The 16,292-nt window shown below is 37.6% G+C and overlaps 1 protein-coding gene across 1 annotated transcript in view; it reads left to right on the top strand.

Annotated features, from left to right (window-relative positions):
* The window catches only part of LOC139732431 (N-acyl-phosphatidylethanolamine-hydrolyzing phospholipase D-like), a 59,685-nt gene extending 53,945 nt beyond the window's left edge, over positions 1-5,740 (top strand). The window contains exons 4-5 of the mRNA XM_071643292.1: positions 116-230; positions 5,402-5,740. Of these exons, the coding sequence (XP_071499393.1) occupies positions 116-230; positions 5,402-5,533 (247 nt within the window). The 3' untranslated portion in view covers positions 5,534-5,740. The remainder of the gene's footprint in view (positions 1-115; positions 231-5,401) is intronic.
* Positions 5,741-16,292: the final 10,552 nt, after the last annotated feature.

The following is a 16,292-nucleotide window of genomic DNA, read 5'->3' as shown; positions in this document are numbered from 1 at the left end:
TCTTGCAGCAAAAATGTGCTTCCTATGATTTCCCTTTCTTAGAAATTGTAGCACTTTCTCTCACTCTCTCTCTCCCTCTCTCTCTCTCTCTCTGTGAATCTCTCTCTGTGTATAGGGACGTGATGCGTGGCCAACATGTAGATCCCACTGAAGCTGTTCAAATCCACCAAGACGTAAATGCACGGAAATCCCTGGGGATCCACTGGGGTACTTACACACTAACATATGAGGTAATTATGCAAGCCATTAAATCCATTTTATATCTCTCTCTCTTTCATTTTTGCCCCTCCCCCACCCCTCCCCCTCTTACCCTCAACTTGCCTCCTTCTTTTGAATTGTTCCTCTACTCTTGCTCCTTTCATCTACGCTATGTATTCTCTGTTGCGTTTCTACAACAAATTCTCCATTTATTTCTAATTCTGAGAACAATCCAATCGTATTTTCCATCTTTTTTTTTTCCTTACAATAATTTTCGGCTGTCCACTTTGCTTCCTCTTTTTGGCCACACCTATTTCCATCTTACACATTTTTGTTTCCCTCTATTGTGCCTTGTTTCTCTTCCTCCTCCTTTTCCTCTTCAATTCTCATTTCTCCCTGGTTTCCACATCCCCACCCCTAACCCCTGCATCCCTCGCCATGGAAACGGTATCTCCGTGGCCAGGTGGTTTAAGGCCCAGGTCCACTGCAACCCCGACGAGGCGGTGCGGATCCGGGAGGACGTGCAGGCGCGCCAAGCTATGGGAATCCACTGGGGGACCTTCCGCTTCGGAAATGAGGTATATGCCGGTATCAGACAGAATGTGGGGGGCTTTTAAGACGAATACCTCCCTGCCCACACCCAGCTTGCCCACGTGATGCGTTGGAGGGATACACCAGATTGGTGGACTATTTGCTGGGAGGATATCACTGAGTGAATTTATGATTACAGCAACTAAACCAGCTAACTTCTACCTAGTTAAGGGCAATTTTTGGCAAGGATAATGATGATAAAATAACACTGATGGTAACAATGATGATGTCAACAATGATAATGGTGATCACAATGGTACCAAGTACTAGTAGAATTACTTAGACAACAGTAGTGATACTGATTATATTATCCACCCTTTGTGAAATTCAGGTGAGAATTAGGATTAAAACCATTGTGAATTTCATACAAAGTACAATCCATTGGTATCATTTATGAATTGTAACAAGAATTCTTGAATATGACATTTATTCAAGTAAGGGCCACTTCGCACTATGGGTATCTCCGTATTCTATACACCCAGAACACACACACACGTACACAAACAAATTGACCGACATGCATTAATTATGCAATTTGAGGTACTATTTAACATTTCCCTTCTCTGCCCTTGCCTCCCCCTCCCCCTTTAATTTCCTAATTCCCTTAATAAGTTGAAAGATTTGACCCAAGTGTATTAAGGCAATAAATGCATATTGCAAGCTCACCCAAGCTGGGTGATGAGGGCATGATACAGCACAAAACATTCGGCCAGTCATACCCGTGTCGCAACTTTTTTTCTGTATTGCATCACATCGCTTTTGACAGTCGCGTAAAGCAGGTTTATGATCCAGTATGACAGGTTCGCATGATTTGTTCATGTTTGATATTGTCGTATGATTCAGACGTTGGTTAATTCATTCAATTAGCTCCACTGGGGATGAGGCCCATTCATAATGCAAACTTGTTCCCCACCCTCTGGCAATGTAATGTCTGATTCTTATGTGCAACTCTATTGCTGTTTAACAACAGCGCTTGATATAGTAGGGTAGAGATGAGAATTGGGCTTATATTTGGACTGGATTTCCTCTTTAAGTCTATACTTTGTGCCAGTGACAACTCTTGTAAAGCATTTGACTCCTCTGAAACAAAACTCCCATACTCTCTAAAAAAAATCGAGTGAAAATATTCACTCCCAAAAGAGTGAATACAAAAAAGAATGAATTTAGAGTGAAATTGGAGTGAATTTTGAGTGAAAATGTTCATTTTCACTCGTTTTAGAGTGACCTCAGGGATCACTCCAAAATCTTCGAGTGATCCCTTAGGTCACTCCAAAATGAGTGAAAATGAACATTTTCACTCAAATTTCACTCCAATTTCACTCTAAATTCATTCTTTTTTGTATTCACTCTTTTGGGAGTGAATATTTTCACTCGATTTTTTTTTAGAGAGTACAGCATTACTCTAGGATTTTTCTTCGATGTCTCGCAAGCATAGTAAATCTTTCACTAAGTCACTATACCACCCCTGGTCAAATAACCAAGACTCTGCTACAGAATTTTTTTTTCTCCCATTTCTCATGGCAAAAAGTCATTTTAGCATGCATGTCCTTACGCCTTTTTAGAGCTGAAAAACCTTGTTCAACCAAGAGAGGGGTGTGGCAGATTTTGTGGAAGGGGCGGGACTCATTTCTTGCCATATATGTCACCAACATGGGCCCAATTGGAAGAGACACATTTACACAGCCCAGCCTTACGTTGTTATGTTTTCGATGGTAAACATGTCAAACATGATCCTCAAAATGTTAGGCCAGGCATCTCTCTTCTTCAGGAAATATGGATTACGTCGGCTCAAAACTGTTGATGAGACCGACGTGTGTTTGAACTGATACCTGGTGGAGTACCCAAGGTCCCCACACTCTCTGTGGATGTGAATTTGTTTCAGACACCAAACCCCAAACCTTTGCCCCTGAGGCTAAACAGCTTTGCCTCCGATCATGTACAAACCTCAATGTTTTCTAAGGGTGCGTCTATCAACTCACAGAATTAAAGGTTTCCAAATAACTTTCAGGGAGTTTTGGGCAGTTGATAAATACAAAACTGTTTTGATTATGGGGTTAGACATGCATTTCTTAAATGGTGAAAAAAAAAAAATGTGATCACACATATGTTGGAGCCAGAAATGTGTTTCTGTAGAGTTGATAAACACAAAGTCATTTTGAAATGCGTTTATACCTCAACCTGCCTTTTATGCCCACAGCAACCACTGCCAAATACACATCTCCACTCCTTGAAACAAACTGCTCAATGGAGCTGCACAGTGACAAGGCCTCCCACTTGACTCACAACAGATTTGATAAATGCAACAACTGGAGAAACATTATTTGAAAGGCATTTGCAAACACGTTTTGATAGTGGGTAATATATTGAAATATGTTTTGAACAGTCTTATGTCCACAAGTTGTTGTTGTTGTTGTTGGTTGGTTTTTTTTGTTCAGATGACTCAGTCCTTGAAAGGCCAACCTTTGATGATTAGTATAAATCTCACTAATCCTTGAGTCCCACAGAATATGAGGCTGGTCAGTACGTTGTACCCCACTTGTCAATCACATCTACTGCTTGAAGTGTACTAAATCCCTCTCATGCACGCTCTGTATACTTTCATCTTGCTTCATTCTCCATCTTGTTTTCTACAACACAGCAACCCTTTCTCCCCTCTGCTTCTCAACTGTCTTTTCTTAACCAACCAATTCTTGCCATCATTACCAAGGAAGTTGAATGAGGCTTCCAAACTCATTTTTTGATATTTATTTATTCATAATAGTTATTTCTTTGTTTATTTGTTTATTTATCTATTCATTCATTTCTCTATCTATGTATTCATCTATCTAATTATCAATCTATTCATTTATATATTAATCTATATGTTTATCTATGCATTTCGTTGTTACTTAATGAATGTATTTATTTATGTATTTGTTTATTTAATTATTTATCTATTTATCTATTTATTCATTCATTCATTTATATGTCTATCGATCTATCTGTCTATCTATCTATTTATCTATCTATCGATCTATCTGTCTATCTATCTATCTATCTATCATCTATCTATCGGTCATGAGCCCACTCTTTGACAGACTTTGCAATGTATTTTCATCTCATTCATTGTTTAGCCATGACATGAACTGCTAATTCTGGAGAATGATAAAGATAGCTAAATAGGCCTATTCCTTCAATGCATAAAAATGATCTTATGAAAATGAGGTTTCCACAGGTACACAAACACTGCAGATATGCACAAATTGTATACAAATCAGAAAATACTGAAAGCTGGTATCTATTATTGAAGTACAGGTATTTGTTCAACATGAAACACATATACAGCAGTTATTCCCATGCTGCCCCCACCCTGCTCCCATTTTTGCCTGAAATCTTTAGGGAAATTATTGCCAATGAAGTATGGTGTAAAGCACTATTATTGTTGGGTACTATGTATGGTGGTCACATTAGATTATTCACTGAGATGCTTTTCTGAAGCTCAATCATGGCCCTGTCCCATTCAATTCATTTGTAATATGAACATATTATTTATTCTAAATTTTGGTACTGGTTTACCTTTGTATTACTAGAGGAAGACCACAAACATCAAGTGAACAGCATACTGTATACAAAAACAAGAAATAATCGCAGCATGAAATTTTCGCAAACAGGAGCCGACGGCCTTTTTTTTTTTTGGCATGAAATTTTCACGAATTGCCACTGGCATTCAGTGCATATAGTGTAGACAAGAACTTTTGTGAATATTGGCTCTAGCGAAATTCGCGAAATTAAAATGCATCAAACATTCCTTGTTTTACAGTATATTGTCACAAATTATATTAGGTTACACAATACCCAAATGTGTGGATAGAGGAAATTACATTCAGAGGAAAGATTGCATCTGTCCATATTTTGTTTGACTAATTGATGTCTAAATATATCAATATATTCTCTTTTTCTCAATCTCCAACGGTCTCAAATTCTGTGCCAGTAGTTTAAATGTCTCGTGAACTCTTCTTAACCCCTTGAAGATTAGTCCCAAGTATACTCGGGCAGATGTCTATGGGAAATGTGTGTAATAGCAAATCAGCCAGTAGTCCTCAGTGGGTTAATTTGTGTATGGGACAAGTGTACACACTCTGCCAGCCTATGCTGTAAGCCAGAGGGCCTTTTAGCAGTAGACCATGCTCTCCCACCCTTCCTCCTGATTAGTTCATGCCGATACGAGAAGTGTGTGCGTCAACATTTGTTCGGCTGTCATCGATGTGTGATGCGGCACGTGTACACACTTCCATGGCTGCTGACTCCTACCTCCTGTACAGTGCGTGACTCACTGCGCATCAACGCGTCCCATCAATGCTAAATCCCAGGGCTGCGTACTCGACACAGGCGTTCGATCCCATTAGGCCATTTGAAATCCTATGCATGGGACTGCAAAGGGTTAAGGCAGGATGGCAGACCTCACCTACATTACGTTTCCGGCAAATTCTCATGGCCGATATGCCAAGAAATCATTGTTCATATTTCTCTGTATTTTTTTTTTTCTGTGATTGCTGAGTTGATTTCCTGTCAGTCGTTGTTTCTTCTTCTATTTGTCTGATTGTTGCTGTTGTTGTTGTTGTTTTTCATACAGTATTATCTGGACCCGCCCAAGGAGGTGAACAAAGCCATGGAGAACAAAGGGCTCCCTCTAGAGGACTTCTTTGTCATGAAGCACGGAGAGTCACGTCTCATCCTGGAGGACTTGAACATCGATATCGACTGAAGATGGGAGAGGCAGAAAAAATGGCAGAGTGACATTGCGGTGCAGACAAGAAAATTATGTGGAACATGGGAGGAAGATGCAGTGATTCTACATCGGTTCATGTATTCTCCTTGATTTCTCTTTGTGAATGTCTTTCTATGACAAGAATCAACCAAGCGGGAGATGGTAACAGAGAGATAAAACTTTGCAGGAAATTAGTGATTCATGCGAGGATGTCTAAAAGGAAAGGGGGGAAGGGGTGGGATTGGATGGGACAAATTTTTGGGAAAAGATATGGAATGAAAAGTCATGCAACAGCAGGTGACGCACTTTCCACTGCTGGCCATAGAGGGCCTACCATAGGCAGCCAATCAAAAACTGGAAGCAGTGGACATTGGGATAGTGACGTGGATATCTTGTATGGTAAAAGTTTGTTTGAATGAGGGAAAAGCAAAGAGCATCAGTACAGTCACAGTTACAGGATAATGCAAGTATTATTCATGTCCCTATGTTAATTCTTAATTGCATTCCGAGCCACAATGAACTTCTTCTAACGTTGGTTATAGTTAGGAAAATGTTTCTCTGAACACGAAGGAAAAAGACAGCCAAACAATATCAGAATATGGGGAGATGATAATTTAAAGACTATTTCTTCAGGAAGACTGTATGAGTCACTGTCTAGTCATTTAGGTTCAGACCTCTGTGACAGCTCTGCTCAGTAAATGTTTTGGGGAAATCCCAATCAGTTCTATTTTTTACAGTCTGTAGACTTTTTTCCATTTGTGTTTGCTTTTGAAAATTACAGATTTTTATTTCATTCTTTTTTGCTACAAAGTGGAAATGCTCTCATGAGGTTTCTGCTCATTAGTACATGTAGTGATGTGTACAAAGGATATTAATGAATGGTACTATCATCGTATTCATGGCACCTGCAGAATACTTATGCATTGCAATGAAGTATTGCAGTGGTATCAGTAGATGGGGAAAGACAAACACAATGCACCCGTTCACCCTCCCCATTTTCTTTTCTGCACAGCTTTCTGTAATACTGTCACACACACCTGGTCTGAATACTACCAAACTTGTCTTTTTATGCTCTTCTATTAATTTTTGATGGACATTTCTCCCACTGTCCTTGTATGGGTCAGTATCATCATGACATGGTCTGTGTTACTCTGTCTCTTAATATTATGAGGTCAAAGTTTTTTTTATGTAAATTCATCATCATCCGTGTCTTTGACCATACGAATCCCAGAAACTGATGAGAACTTTACTTCGGCAGCATCTGTTCATGAATATTTATGCCTTGTCATGCAAATGAATGCAAATCATCTTTTGTGCATGTGAAAACAAAATGACAATGAAATGATGAGCTTCTAGCTTGGTAAATTCTTTCCGTGTCTCTAAGGTCACTTGTGATAAGCTGCTAAAGCAAGCTGCTTTTAATAGTTAGACAAACATTTGTCAGTGTCTTTCTTTAAAACTAGCAAGAAGATGTGATAGTCTTGGGTGTAACTGCAGTGTAAGTATGGCTTTGGGCGTATCGATGGCACTAGTGCTGTATAGATTTAAGTTCTGCTGTGAGTTCTGTGGTAATCCCGCCTCGTTAGAAAACAGGAACTTTTTACCCCCCAGCAAATTGCTGGCAGAGAAGCTTGAGTCACAGTCATTTTGTGTCATCTATGAGCTTCAGGGTTTGGGATTGTGATGAAATTTTGCTTGGCTGGCATAGCTCCTAGACTCCGTAGCATGAACTTGGAATGGCAATTGTGCAGTTGTGGCTAGATTAGATTGTATTTTTAAAAAAAAAGAATTTGAAGTTTTAAAGAGAAAATGTGGTGTTTCTTGTCTACCAGTACTGGAGTTGTGATCTTTTAAATGGTGCACTCATCTTTCTTGGAGAAGTAATTGTAAATTGATATAAGCAAGTGGATGACTTACTTTGTTTATATTGCATTGGTTCAACATCCTTGTTTGTAGCTGTTACATTTTTCATATTTTGTAATAATTTCCAGTATGCATCACCCGACCATATACCCAGTTCATTTGAACAAATATATCAACTGATTATTAATATATATCATGATGCTTTGAAAGAGAGGAAATGATTTTCATATTTTGTCAAAGCTAAAAGAATTTGATGTGTTATGATAAGACATATGGTTGTCTGAGATGCACACACTAATGACTTCTTTGACAGATATTGTTTTTTTGTTTTCATTGACTTTTTTCTCATGTTTTGGTTGCATATTATACATTCTGCATTCTGTTCAGACATATGTTAGCATTCAAGTATTTGAATGGATTTGAATGTTTTTAGTCAATTTTTAAGTATTCAGCCACAAGTGGAATTCTTTTTCTTTTCTATCTTTTTAAACCAAACTAAGTACTCTTACTACTTATTGTCTGTATAACTTTATCACCCCAACTGTTGACTTGGTACGTGAAAAGCGTATCAGTGCATGACCTTCATTTGGCCTGTCCTTCATATGTGAAGTCCACTTAAGATCTTTTTCCAAGATGCATCTACCGATTGAATGAGTCATACATCGAAAATTGATTGTTGAGGTCAAATCCTCTCACAGCCAAATTATAAGGGGCACACACTTCATAAAGTTGAGCCTCTTGATTCAACCTGCCCCTGTTACCCACTTTTTTTTTCAGCATCATTGCTGTTGTTGTTATTGCTGTTTTCACCCTTCCCTCCCCCCCCCCCTCCCAAGTTGATTTGGGATTATGTCACTATGGCAGATACGTGCCATGGCTGGGCCCCAGGTCACGGAGGAAGGGTCAAACGAAGTGGGCGTGAACCAGCAGTACATGTGGTAGCCATGTCTTCAATTCAAGTACCACCTGCAATTTGAGGCATTGTGTCAATTGAATGGCACATATGTACATATAGGGATCTTATTGACATACTCTCGATACTTTGCATATCAGTATGGCAGGGTGTTTGAGATGTAAGATGTATTGGCTAATGATCTAAGCAAACTGAAGAGGAATTTGTATTTACTTAAACTTTTCTTGTTTATTTCAGTGGTTTCCAGATAATCTTTTGTATACAATGCTCTCTCATATGAAAGAATGTCTTTCTGAGTTTGTTGGTCTTGTGTTTAGAAGATCAGTCTACTCTGGGATGAACATCAGTTGTAATACATTGTACATGTAGGCTGTACTTGAATGAATGACTCATGTTGCAATTTTTTCCTTTTATCATTTCAAGTCCCCGTACAACTATGAATTCATTTCTACCATGATGTAACCCGTTGAGGACGGACTGATTTTGCTACAACTTGCATTTCCTGTAAACATTTGCCGGAGTATACTCGGGACTCGTCTTCAGCGGGTTAAAAAAGCTCCTAAACTGAGATGTGAAAAACTAGAACATCTGATGCTGATGATGCTTAACATATAGCACTTTCCCCGTCTGCAGTACCCTTAACTTGCATCATAAAACATCAATCAGAATGAAAATAGTAACAGCAGTGATTGTGGCCTGAAAGATAATAAGGTGTTCAAATGTGCTGCCTTTCTTTCTATGAAAATACAGAGATGAAATATTTTAAACACCTCTTCTTTCTTGAGTTTCACATCGATTCAGGTTTTGGATGTTCTTTGTGACTATTGTAAGAGCAGATCTTTCATTCATTTACAAAAAAGTCAGCTTTTTGTTATGTCGAGTATACTTTGCAAATCTATGATAATACATGGCCTTTGAATCTAAAGGTGAGAAGAATCCTGCTTTTGGAAACTATTTGATATGCTGTATAGCTTTTCTATGGAAACAGAAACATTTGATTTTAATAACTGTTGGAGAATGGCATTGTTTTGGCAGGAAATATAAAGACAACTGTTTTAACTTGAACTGAAGAGCAACATTTAGATTCTACTCTAACATTCAGATTAGTTGCCTTTGGGTACTTTGTTGCATTATTTGTATTGCAATGAATCATGGCCTTACAACATCATGTCATACAACCTACAGTTGATGTACACTTCTAGTTTCATTAGATGTTTGTGAATATACAGTGGACTCCCTTTATAACGTAGTCCTCGGGACTGGCAGTTTTCTTTTGTTATATCAAAATTTTGTTATAACCAAACAAATAAACAATAAAAAACAAAGAGCAGACAATGTTGCAGTCTGAATTTTTACTTCGCAGTAACCGGAATTTCGCTATAACCATGTTCGTTATGATAAGAGCGCACTGTAGGAGTCTCATGTTTTGGATGTCATTTTGTACTTGATGACTTTCACTGATATTCTGTGTATCTAACATGTGGACACTTCACAAGTGACTTCAATCTTTGCAAAATAAGTTTCATGTGTAGAGCTGTTTATTGCGACTTTCAAATGAATGTATCGTAGAAAGATTGCCAAGCTTGTGTTGAGAACTGTGGAATAGCACTGTTATTAGTTGTGACACCAGAGTGTTATGTAAATAGTCTTACTGTCTTCGCTGAGAGTTGCATGATTTTGTCAGCATTTTGTATTTGTACCATAACTTTATTTTATATGAATGTATAATTTTAGTCCAACACTGTGTTGTATCAAAAAGTTGCATGCAGCCCTTTTGCAATAAAGTGTAACTCAAAGTGATGGAAAAGCAACACTTCATGGGATTTATTGTGTTTCCTTTTATGAATGTTTTTAGATTTTGGTAACTATGATAAAGAAAATATAAGGAGTGAGTGTCTCAAAGTTTTGAACTGATTTATGGCATAATGGCTTTTTCACACTAGTCTCTGCTGGGTGTAATTGTTGGTCTGTGACACATAAGACAGTATTAATCTCCTGCAAACAGGAGCCAGCTATGCAATGATTTAACCTCATGAAGAATTACACTGTTTGGAAGGTAATGGGTGAAGAAATGAGAAGAGAAAAGGAAGGACGTATTGTATTAGAGTTATGCCTGATAATCTCTGCTTCTGTGTCAAGAGAGGGAGACAAACCGAGATAGATAGGGACAAAGAGAGGGACAGACAGAAAGAAAGAGGGATAGAGAGACAAGGAAATACAGATAGAAAGAAAGAAAGAAAGAAAGAAAGAAAGAAAGAAAGAGAGATAGAGAGATAGGTGTGATAAAATAACAGTGAAACAGAATGCACATTATCTATTAAGAAATTCACTCAATATCCTCAAACTGAAAAAACCCAGAACAATTTTTTTGGAAACACGGATGTATTTATACTGGCATAAGTATTTTCAATGATCTCCCCGAAAATATTCGAATATTAGACAATCTGACTTCCTTTAGAAATGCTCTTGATTCAGTCGTAAATTTTCATACATGTACCCAGAGTTCACATTGAAGTGTTTGTTTATTTATTTATTTATTTATTTATTTATTCAAGATTTCATGCGTGTTCACAAAATAGGAATGCATACAAATGTATGCAAGTACATCTCATATAGCCAAGACAGAATTTATACAATAAGTATACATTGATAAGAAACAGTTACAGGATAGTATACAATTCCACTAAGAGAGCTACATTATTCAAGGTAACGAACACGCAAAGGAATTGCAACATAAGCTTAAAGCTTGAAAATCGTTGCAACCCTCGTGCACACAGTCTATATGCTTGCAAATAGTTTAAATGATACTTGATAGGAGTTGGGGGGGGGGTATTTACAAAGAGAGCATGGAAACATGAGGGGGGAAAGAAGAAATGCATGTGTGGTGCCTATTTGTCCTGTCGGACATTGACAAGAGAGAGCAAGAAAAAGTTTAAAGTGTCAAGTCATTATAAGCAAATTATACTGATTAAATTGATTGTTTCTCATAAATCCAATTCAAATGTCGATTTCAGGAGAAATATATGATCACAGCAAATTTAATAGTTGATAATATCCAGGAGTTCAGCGTGAAGCTGATAATAGAATATGTTTGATCGACCTTTTGAAAGTAACTATTTTTTGTAAATTACGAACATGCTGAGGTAGCGCATTCCAGACATCAGGACCGCTATGTCTGACTGATTTATAGGCTAGTGCAGTACCAGGGTTCACTAAATGTATATCAGTTTAACCCCAATGAAGATGAGCACCTCAGATGATTGTTGTTATTTTGTTATATTGATATTGATTTTAGAGTATGTTTAGTCTTTGTTTCGTTGTGGGTTTTTTTTCTTTTTTTTTTCTTTTTTGATATTCTTATCACCTCTATGTTTGATTTGATTTTGTTTCGTTCTGTATCTTTGATTTGTTCTGTTATTGTCAAATACTACATTTCATGGCCTCTCTGAAATACAGCCTCTTGGCTGATTGAGGGCTTTTAACCCCGTGATTAAATGAAATAAACAAGCAAACAAACAAACAGGAACAGACAGACAGACAGACAGAAAAAAGGGGGATAGAAAGACAGGGACAGATAGAAAGGAAGATTGACAGAGAAACAAGGACAGACGGACAGACAGAAGAGGAGGGATAGAAAGACGGAGAGGAGAAGGGGGTGGAGAGAGAGAGAGAGAGAGATGGGGGAGAGAGGGAGAAAGAGACAGAGATACTGACATTTGATTATAAGAGGAAGAGGGGAGAGAGAGAGACAGAAGTAATGATAGAGGTAAACAAACTGAATTAAATTTTAAACAAAATGACTCCAGAGCTAATTGTCGAGGACCTGTCATAAGAAGTACCCATATCTGTGGATCTTCATCAAGATGTGACATCAGCAAACCTGACGTTGTCAATATTTTTGTGACCACTTATCTCATTAGGCGAGATGTCACTAATGGCCAACGAGGGGAAATATCGGCGGTCATCATTTCTCAGTCAGCCGGGGTTTTCCCTTCTAAGACAGGGGCTGAAAATGATTTAAATTAGATTACTGTCTTGACTCCGAACATTCCATGGATGGCACCATCGAATAAAATTCGTTGTAGGTGTTGCACGGAGACTTTTACAAAACAAGGCTCACAGAGATCCTTTAGTAGACGTGTAACAAGAAAACATAGGAGGAGAAGAAGAAGGAGGAGGAGAAACAGATTCCGAAATGAGAAATACCTAAAAGAAAAAATGGAGGAAGAGAATAATGATAATATTTGTAATAATAATAATAATAATGATAATAATAATAATAATAACAACAACAATAACAACAATGATGATAAATGAAAGAAAGATGTAGAGGGAGACAAACTGAAGAAACTCAAACCTGAACAATGATGATAATAATAATGATAATAATGATAATAATAAAATAATAATAATAACAATTATAATTATTATGATGACAATAACAATGACAACAACAATAATATACGGTATAATAGTAATAATAATAATAATAATAATAATAATAATAATAATAATAATAATAATAATAATAATAATAACAATAATGATAATAGTGGCTACTTATATAGCGCACAGGTCCACCTTACGGTGCTCGTGGCGCTTAAAAAAATGAAAAGATAGATAATTACTGAATATTGAATAATTGAATAAAACAACAAGAAACAACCAAACAAAGAGGAAGAAAAGTTGAACGAAAGAGAAGTAGGGGGTGATGAACAAGGAAACGTTGAAGAAAAAATAACAAGAAAGGAAGGAGAAAGAATGAGGAAAAGGTGAGAGTAAAGATGGAGAGAAGTGAGGGATAGAGAAGACCAGAGAGCATTTGGTAACCCATTCACAAAACAGAGGAAGGCATCTCTAAGAAAATTTACAATTTGTTGTGAATAGGTACAGAATGATAAAAAGCAACATGAAGTGAATTAGGGGTGTAACGTGGAAATGGATACGAAAGTGATTTGTCATTAGAAATCAATTAGCAATTCCTTCTCGGATGATTAAGTGATTTCCATTTGACCTGTAGCCAACGTACCGTGGTCATATCCTATGCCTTCAAGCGTTCTTGACCAATAGTCAAAGAGGCTTTACCCTGCGTAAAAGGAAATTGGCTTTAAATTAATCGCATCAATTATTTTGTTCCAATTCCCTGTTCATTTCCTCCAGATGCAAAACTCTTGATTAAAGTCTTTAGTTCTTTAATCTTGCTTTTCTCGAATGCTCAATATTCGTCAAAACAACCTTGATTCTTGATGTCATGGGTATTCGTTTTGAAACTTTTGAGTGTGGCGTGTATGAATATTTAATGTTCGGATAATATGCGCTTATTATAGAGAAAGTGGAGAGTGCCAGAGAAGAAAATTTCAACGAAAAGACTAGTAGTAATGTGCGTACGCTTGTCGAAAACAGAAACAAGCATTTACAAGTGACCGACGAATGGATTTTTGGGGGTCAAAAATGTCTCTCCCCGGGTCAGACAGTACTCTGAGTCATTACTTTTACACGTCAACGTAAACAGTTTATTCAGATTGTAAAGTTGATAAAGATAGAAATGCTTATCAACGTTTATCATTGTTTATAGCATCATTTCTGTAGATTGTCAGTATTTTCTTTCAGAGGCGCTTCTCCAAGGCTAATCCTGCGAGGCGTCAGTGTAGGTACAGACTGTACTAACTTTGAGAGTCTACACGAGACACAGCTGCAGCAGGGAGCTAGAGCTTTTTCCCTACTTTATTTTCATGAGTGAATAATGGGGTTGATTGTACGAAAACACGGAGGAACATTTATCATCTTTGAGTTGGGTTCTACGAACTGTTCCTCTCTTTTGACAGACTCTAATAAGTTCAGGAAAAGACGACAAATGAATTGGGACATTACGTTTTGACACTGGCAGGATGATGTTTATGGCAGTCAGACAAGATGAGTGATTAAACGCCGCGCGCCGCGACGTAAAAAAGCACGAATGATGGGGAAAATACATTACTTGTTACAAAATTCAACAAGTCCTTGGAGAGACACGATGACCCGGTTATTAACAGTAGTCTGCGAAACTTGCAGACGTTACAATGATGCATGCATCATCGTCCTATAGATCTGCAAATGTGGCTATTTTTATGCTCTGAAGTAATATTTATTGATATTGAATGCATTACACAAGAATATGACTATTATGATTAATATTCGTGCAGTTAAAGTATTTCTCATCGGCCTTTGGACTTGGTAAAGATAGACTGGATGTAAAAAAATATAGACATAATTGGGCATTTGAAGAGCATACAGTCAAGAATAATCCACGAAAGAGCATTCTTTTTTTTTAAAATCATATACCTCGATTATCCACACGAATTGAAAGTTATATTGCACAATCGTGCAATACTATGGAAACAATTAATGACTGTTTCGTGAAATCAGTTTAATCGTAATTGCAACGCTGCGACTCACTGTCAAAATTTCTTTATGAAGTTGATATCCAGTATACGCAAACAAGTCCACGTCTTTTACGAGAAAAGTGTTCTTTGGATTCATGGAATGCGTCAAGGCCTGTCAAGAGAGAAAGAGAGAGAGAGAGAGGGAGGTGGATATAATACATTGTGTATTCAGATATCGTGCAAACTTCAATCAGTGAAGTTTCTCATGATATAGCTAACTTGCAATGCTTCACCGAAGTTGCTATATGTTGGCTTAACCAAGGAGCTTCAAACACATGGAGATACAACGCTCACTTTCCTTTAGAAGTAAGCTGTGATGCCGCCGTCGTAAAACAGTGGGTGGTTGACCCTTATCTAATCTACTGGAATGTCACTCTGACCGCAATTCGAAAGCCCCGCGGAAAAATACGTCATCGGAAGTCAACGCTCTCGCAATGCATTGTGGACAAATACGTCATCGGAAGTCAACGTTCTCGCAATGCATTGTGGACGCGAAGCGATATTCGGTGATGTTTAGCCATACAGCTCTATGGCGATACTGTACTGTAGCGTGTATTAGCTAGCTAACTCATCGCGCTTGTTAATTGCTCGACAAGCTTCCGTAATTCCGTGGCGGACAAAACAAAAATGACTTCGTCTTCACTGACACTGGAAGAATTTGGTGATAGAGACGTGATATGTATTTGTTCCATCCCCAAAACATCTAATCTCATATCCTGTTCTAATGTTTCGTGTACAATCGGTATTTACCACTCCGAATGTGTTGGACTGCAGCTGCACGGGCACGGGAGTGCTGGAAAATCGGATTGGTTTTGCGAGTTATGCGATGCCGATGAGACAGACGACGTATTGGAAGGGGATGTTGAACTTAATTCGGAAACTAAAAAAGGTACCGTTGAATTCATTGTTCTTACTGAGTGATATCATTACAAAAAAAAATAAATAAAAAATCGATAGGTACAGTCAGTGTCAGCATATGCAGCTGCAGGAGGTGGTGGTCTGGATGATCGCTGAGCAAGTTTTTTTTTTGAACACTGAAAGTTGGATCATTTGAGCTGTAGACTTTACAATACGAAAACCAAGGAGCTTCAAACAGTGTGTTTGAAGCTCCTTGGTTTTCGTATTGTAAAGAAATGATTAACACTCAGGCCCTGTCTGCCACAGATAATATTTTCTGATAATTGATAGTACTTCAGAGAGGTATTAAATAGTAGCCAGTTAATACTTGATTTATAATAGACCTACCACGTCACTAATATTAATGATAATCATTTCCATTTGAAAAAAAAATAATAATAATGTGTCTCCAAAAGAAATAGTTACACTTACAATAATACAAATTAATGGTTACAGTAATCAAATAACAGTCGTGATGCAATGCTGATTAAAAATAAAAATGATAAGTAATTTACCAATGATAAAAATAATTTAAGCGATAGTCATAAGGATACTGCAGTTACTGCTGCTGCTAACAAGAAATATGATGGGGGGGGGGGGTTGGTGTCGGGCTTGTATTCAGGGAAAATTTGATATCCGAGTATGTCATTGCAGAATCATT

Source organism: Diadema antillarum, unplaced genomic scaffold (assembly GCF_040938485.1).
Source record: "Diadema antillarum isolate AM-2024a unplaced genomic scaffold, OU_Dant_1.0 seq00000423_RagTag, whole genome shotgun sequence".
Taxonomy (NCBI): Eukaryota; Metazoa; Echinodermata; class Echinoidea; order Diadematoida; family Diadematidae; genus Diadema; species Diadema antillarum.
This window is presented reverse-complemented; position numbering and strand designations above follow the sequence as displayed.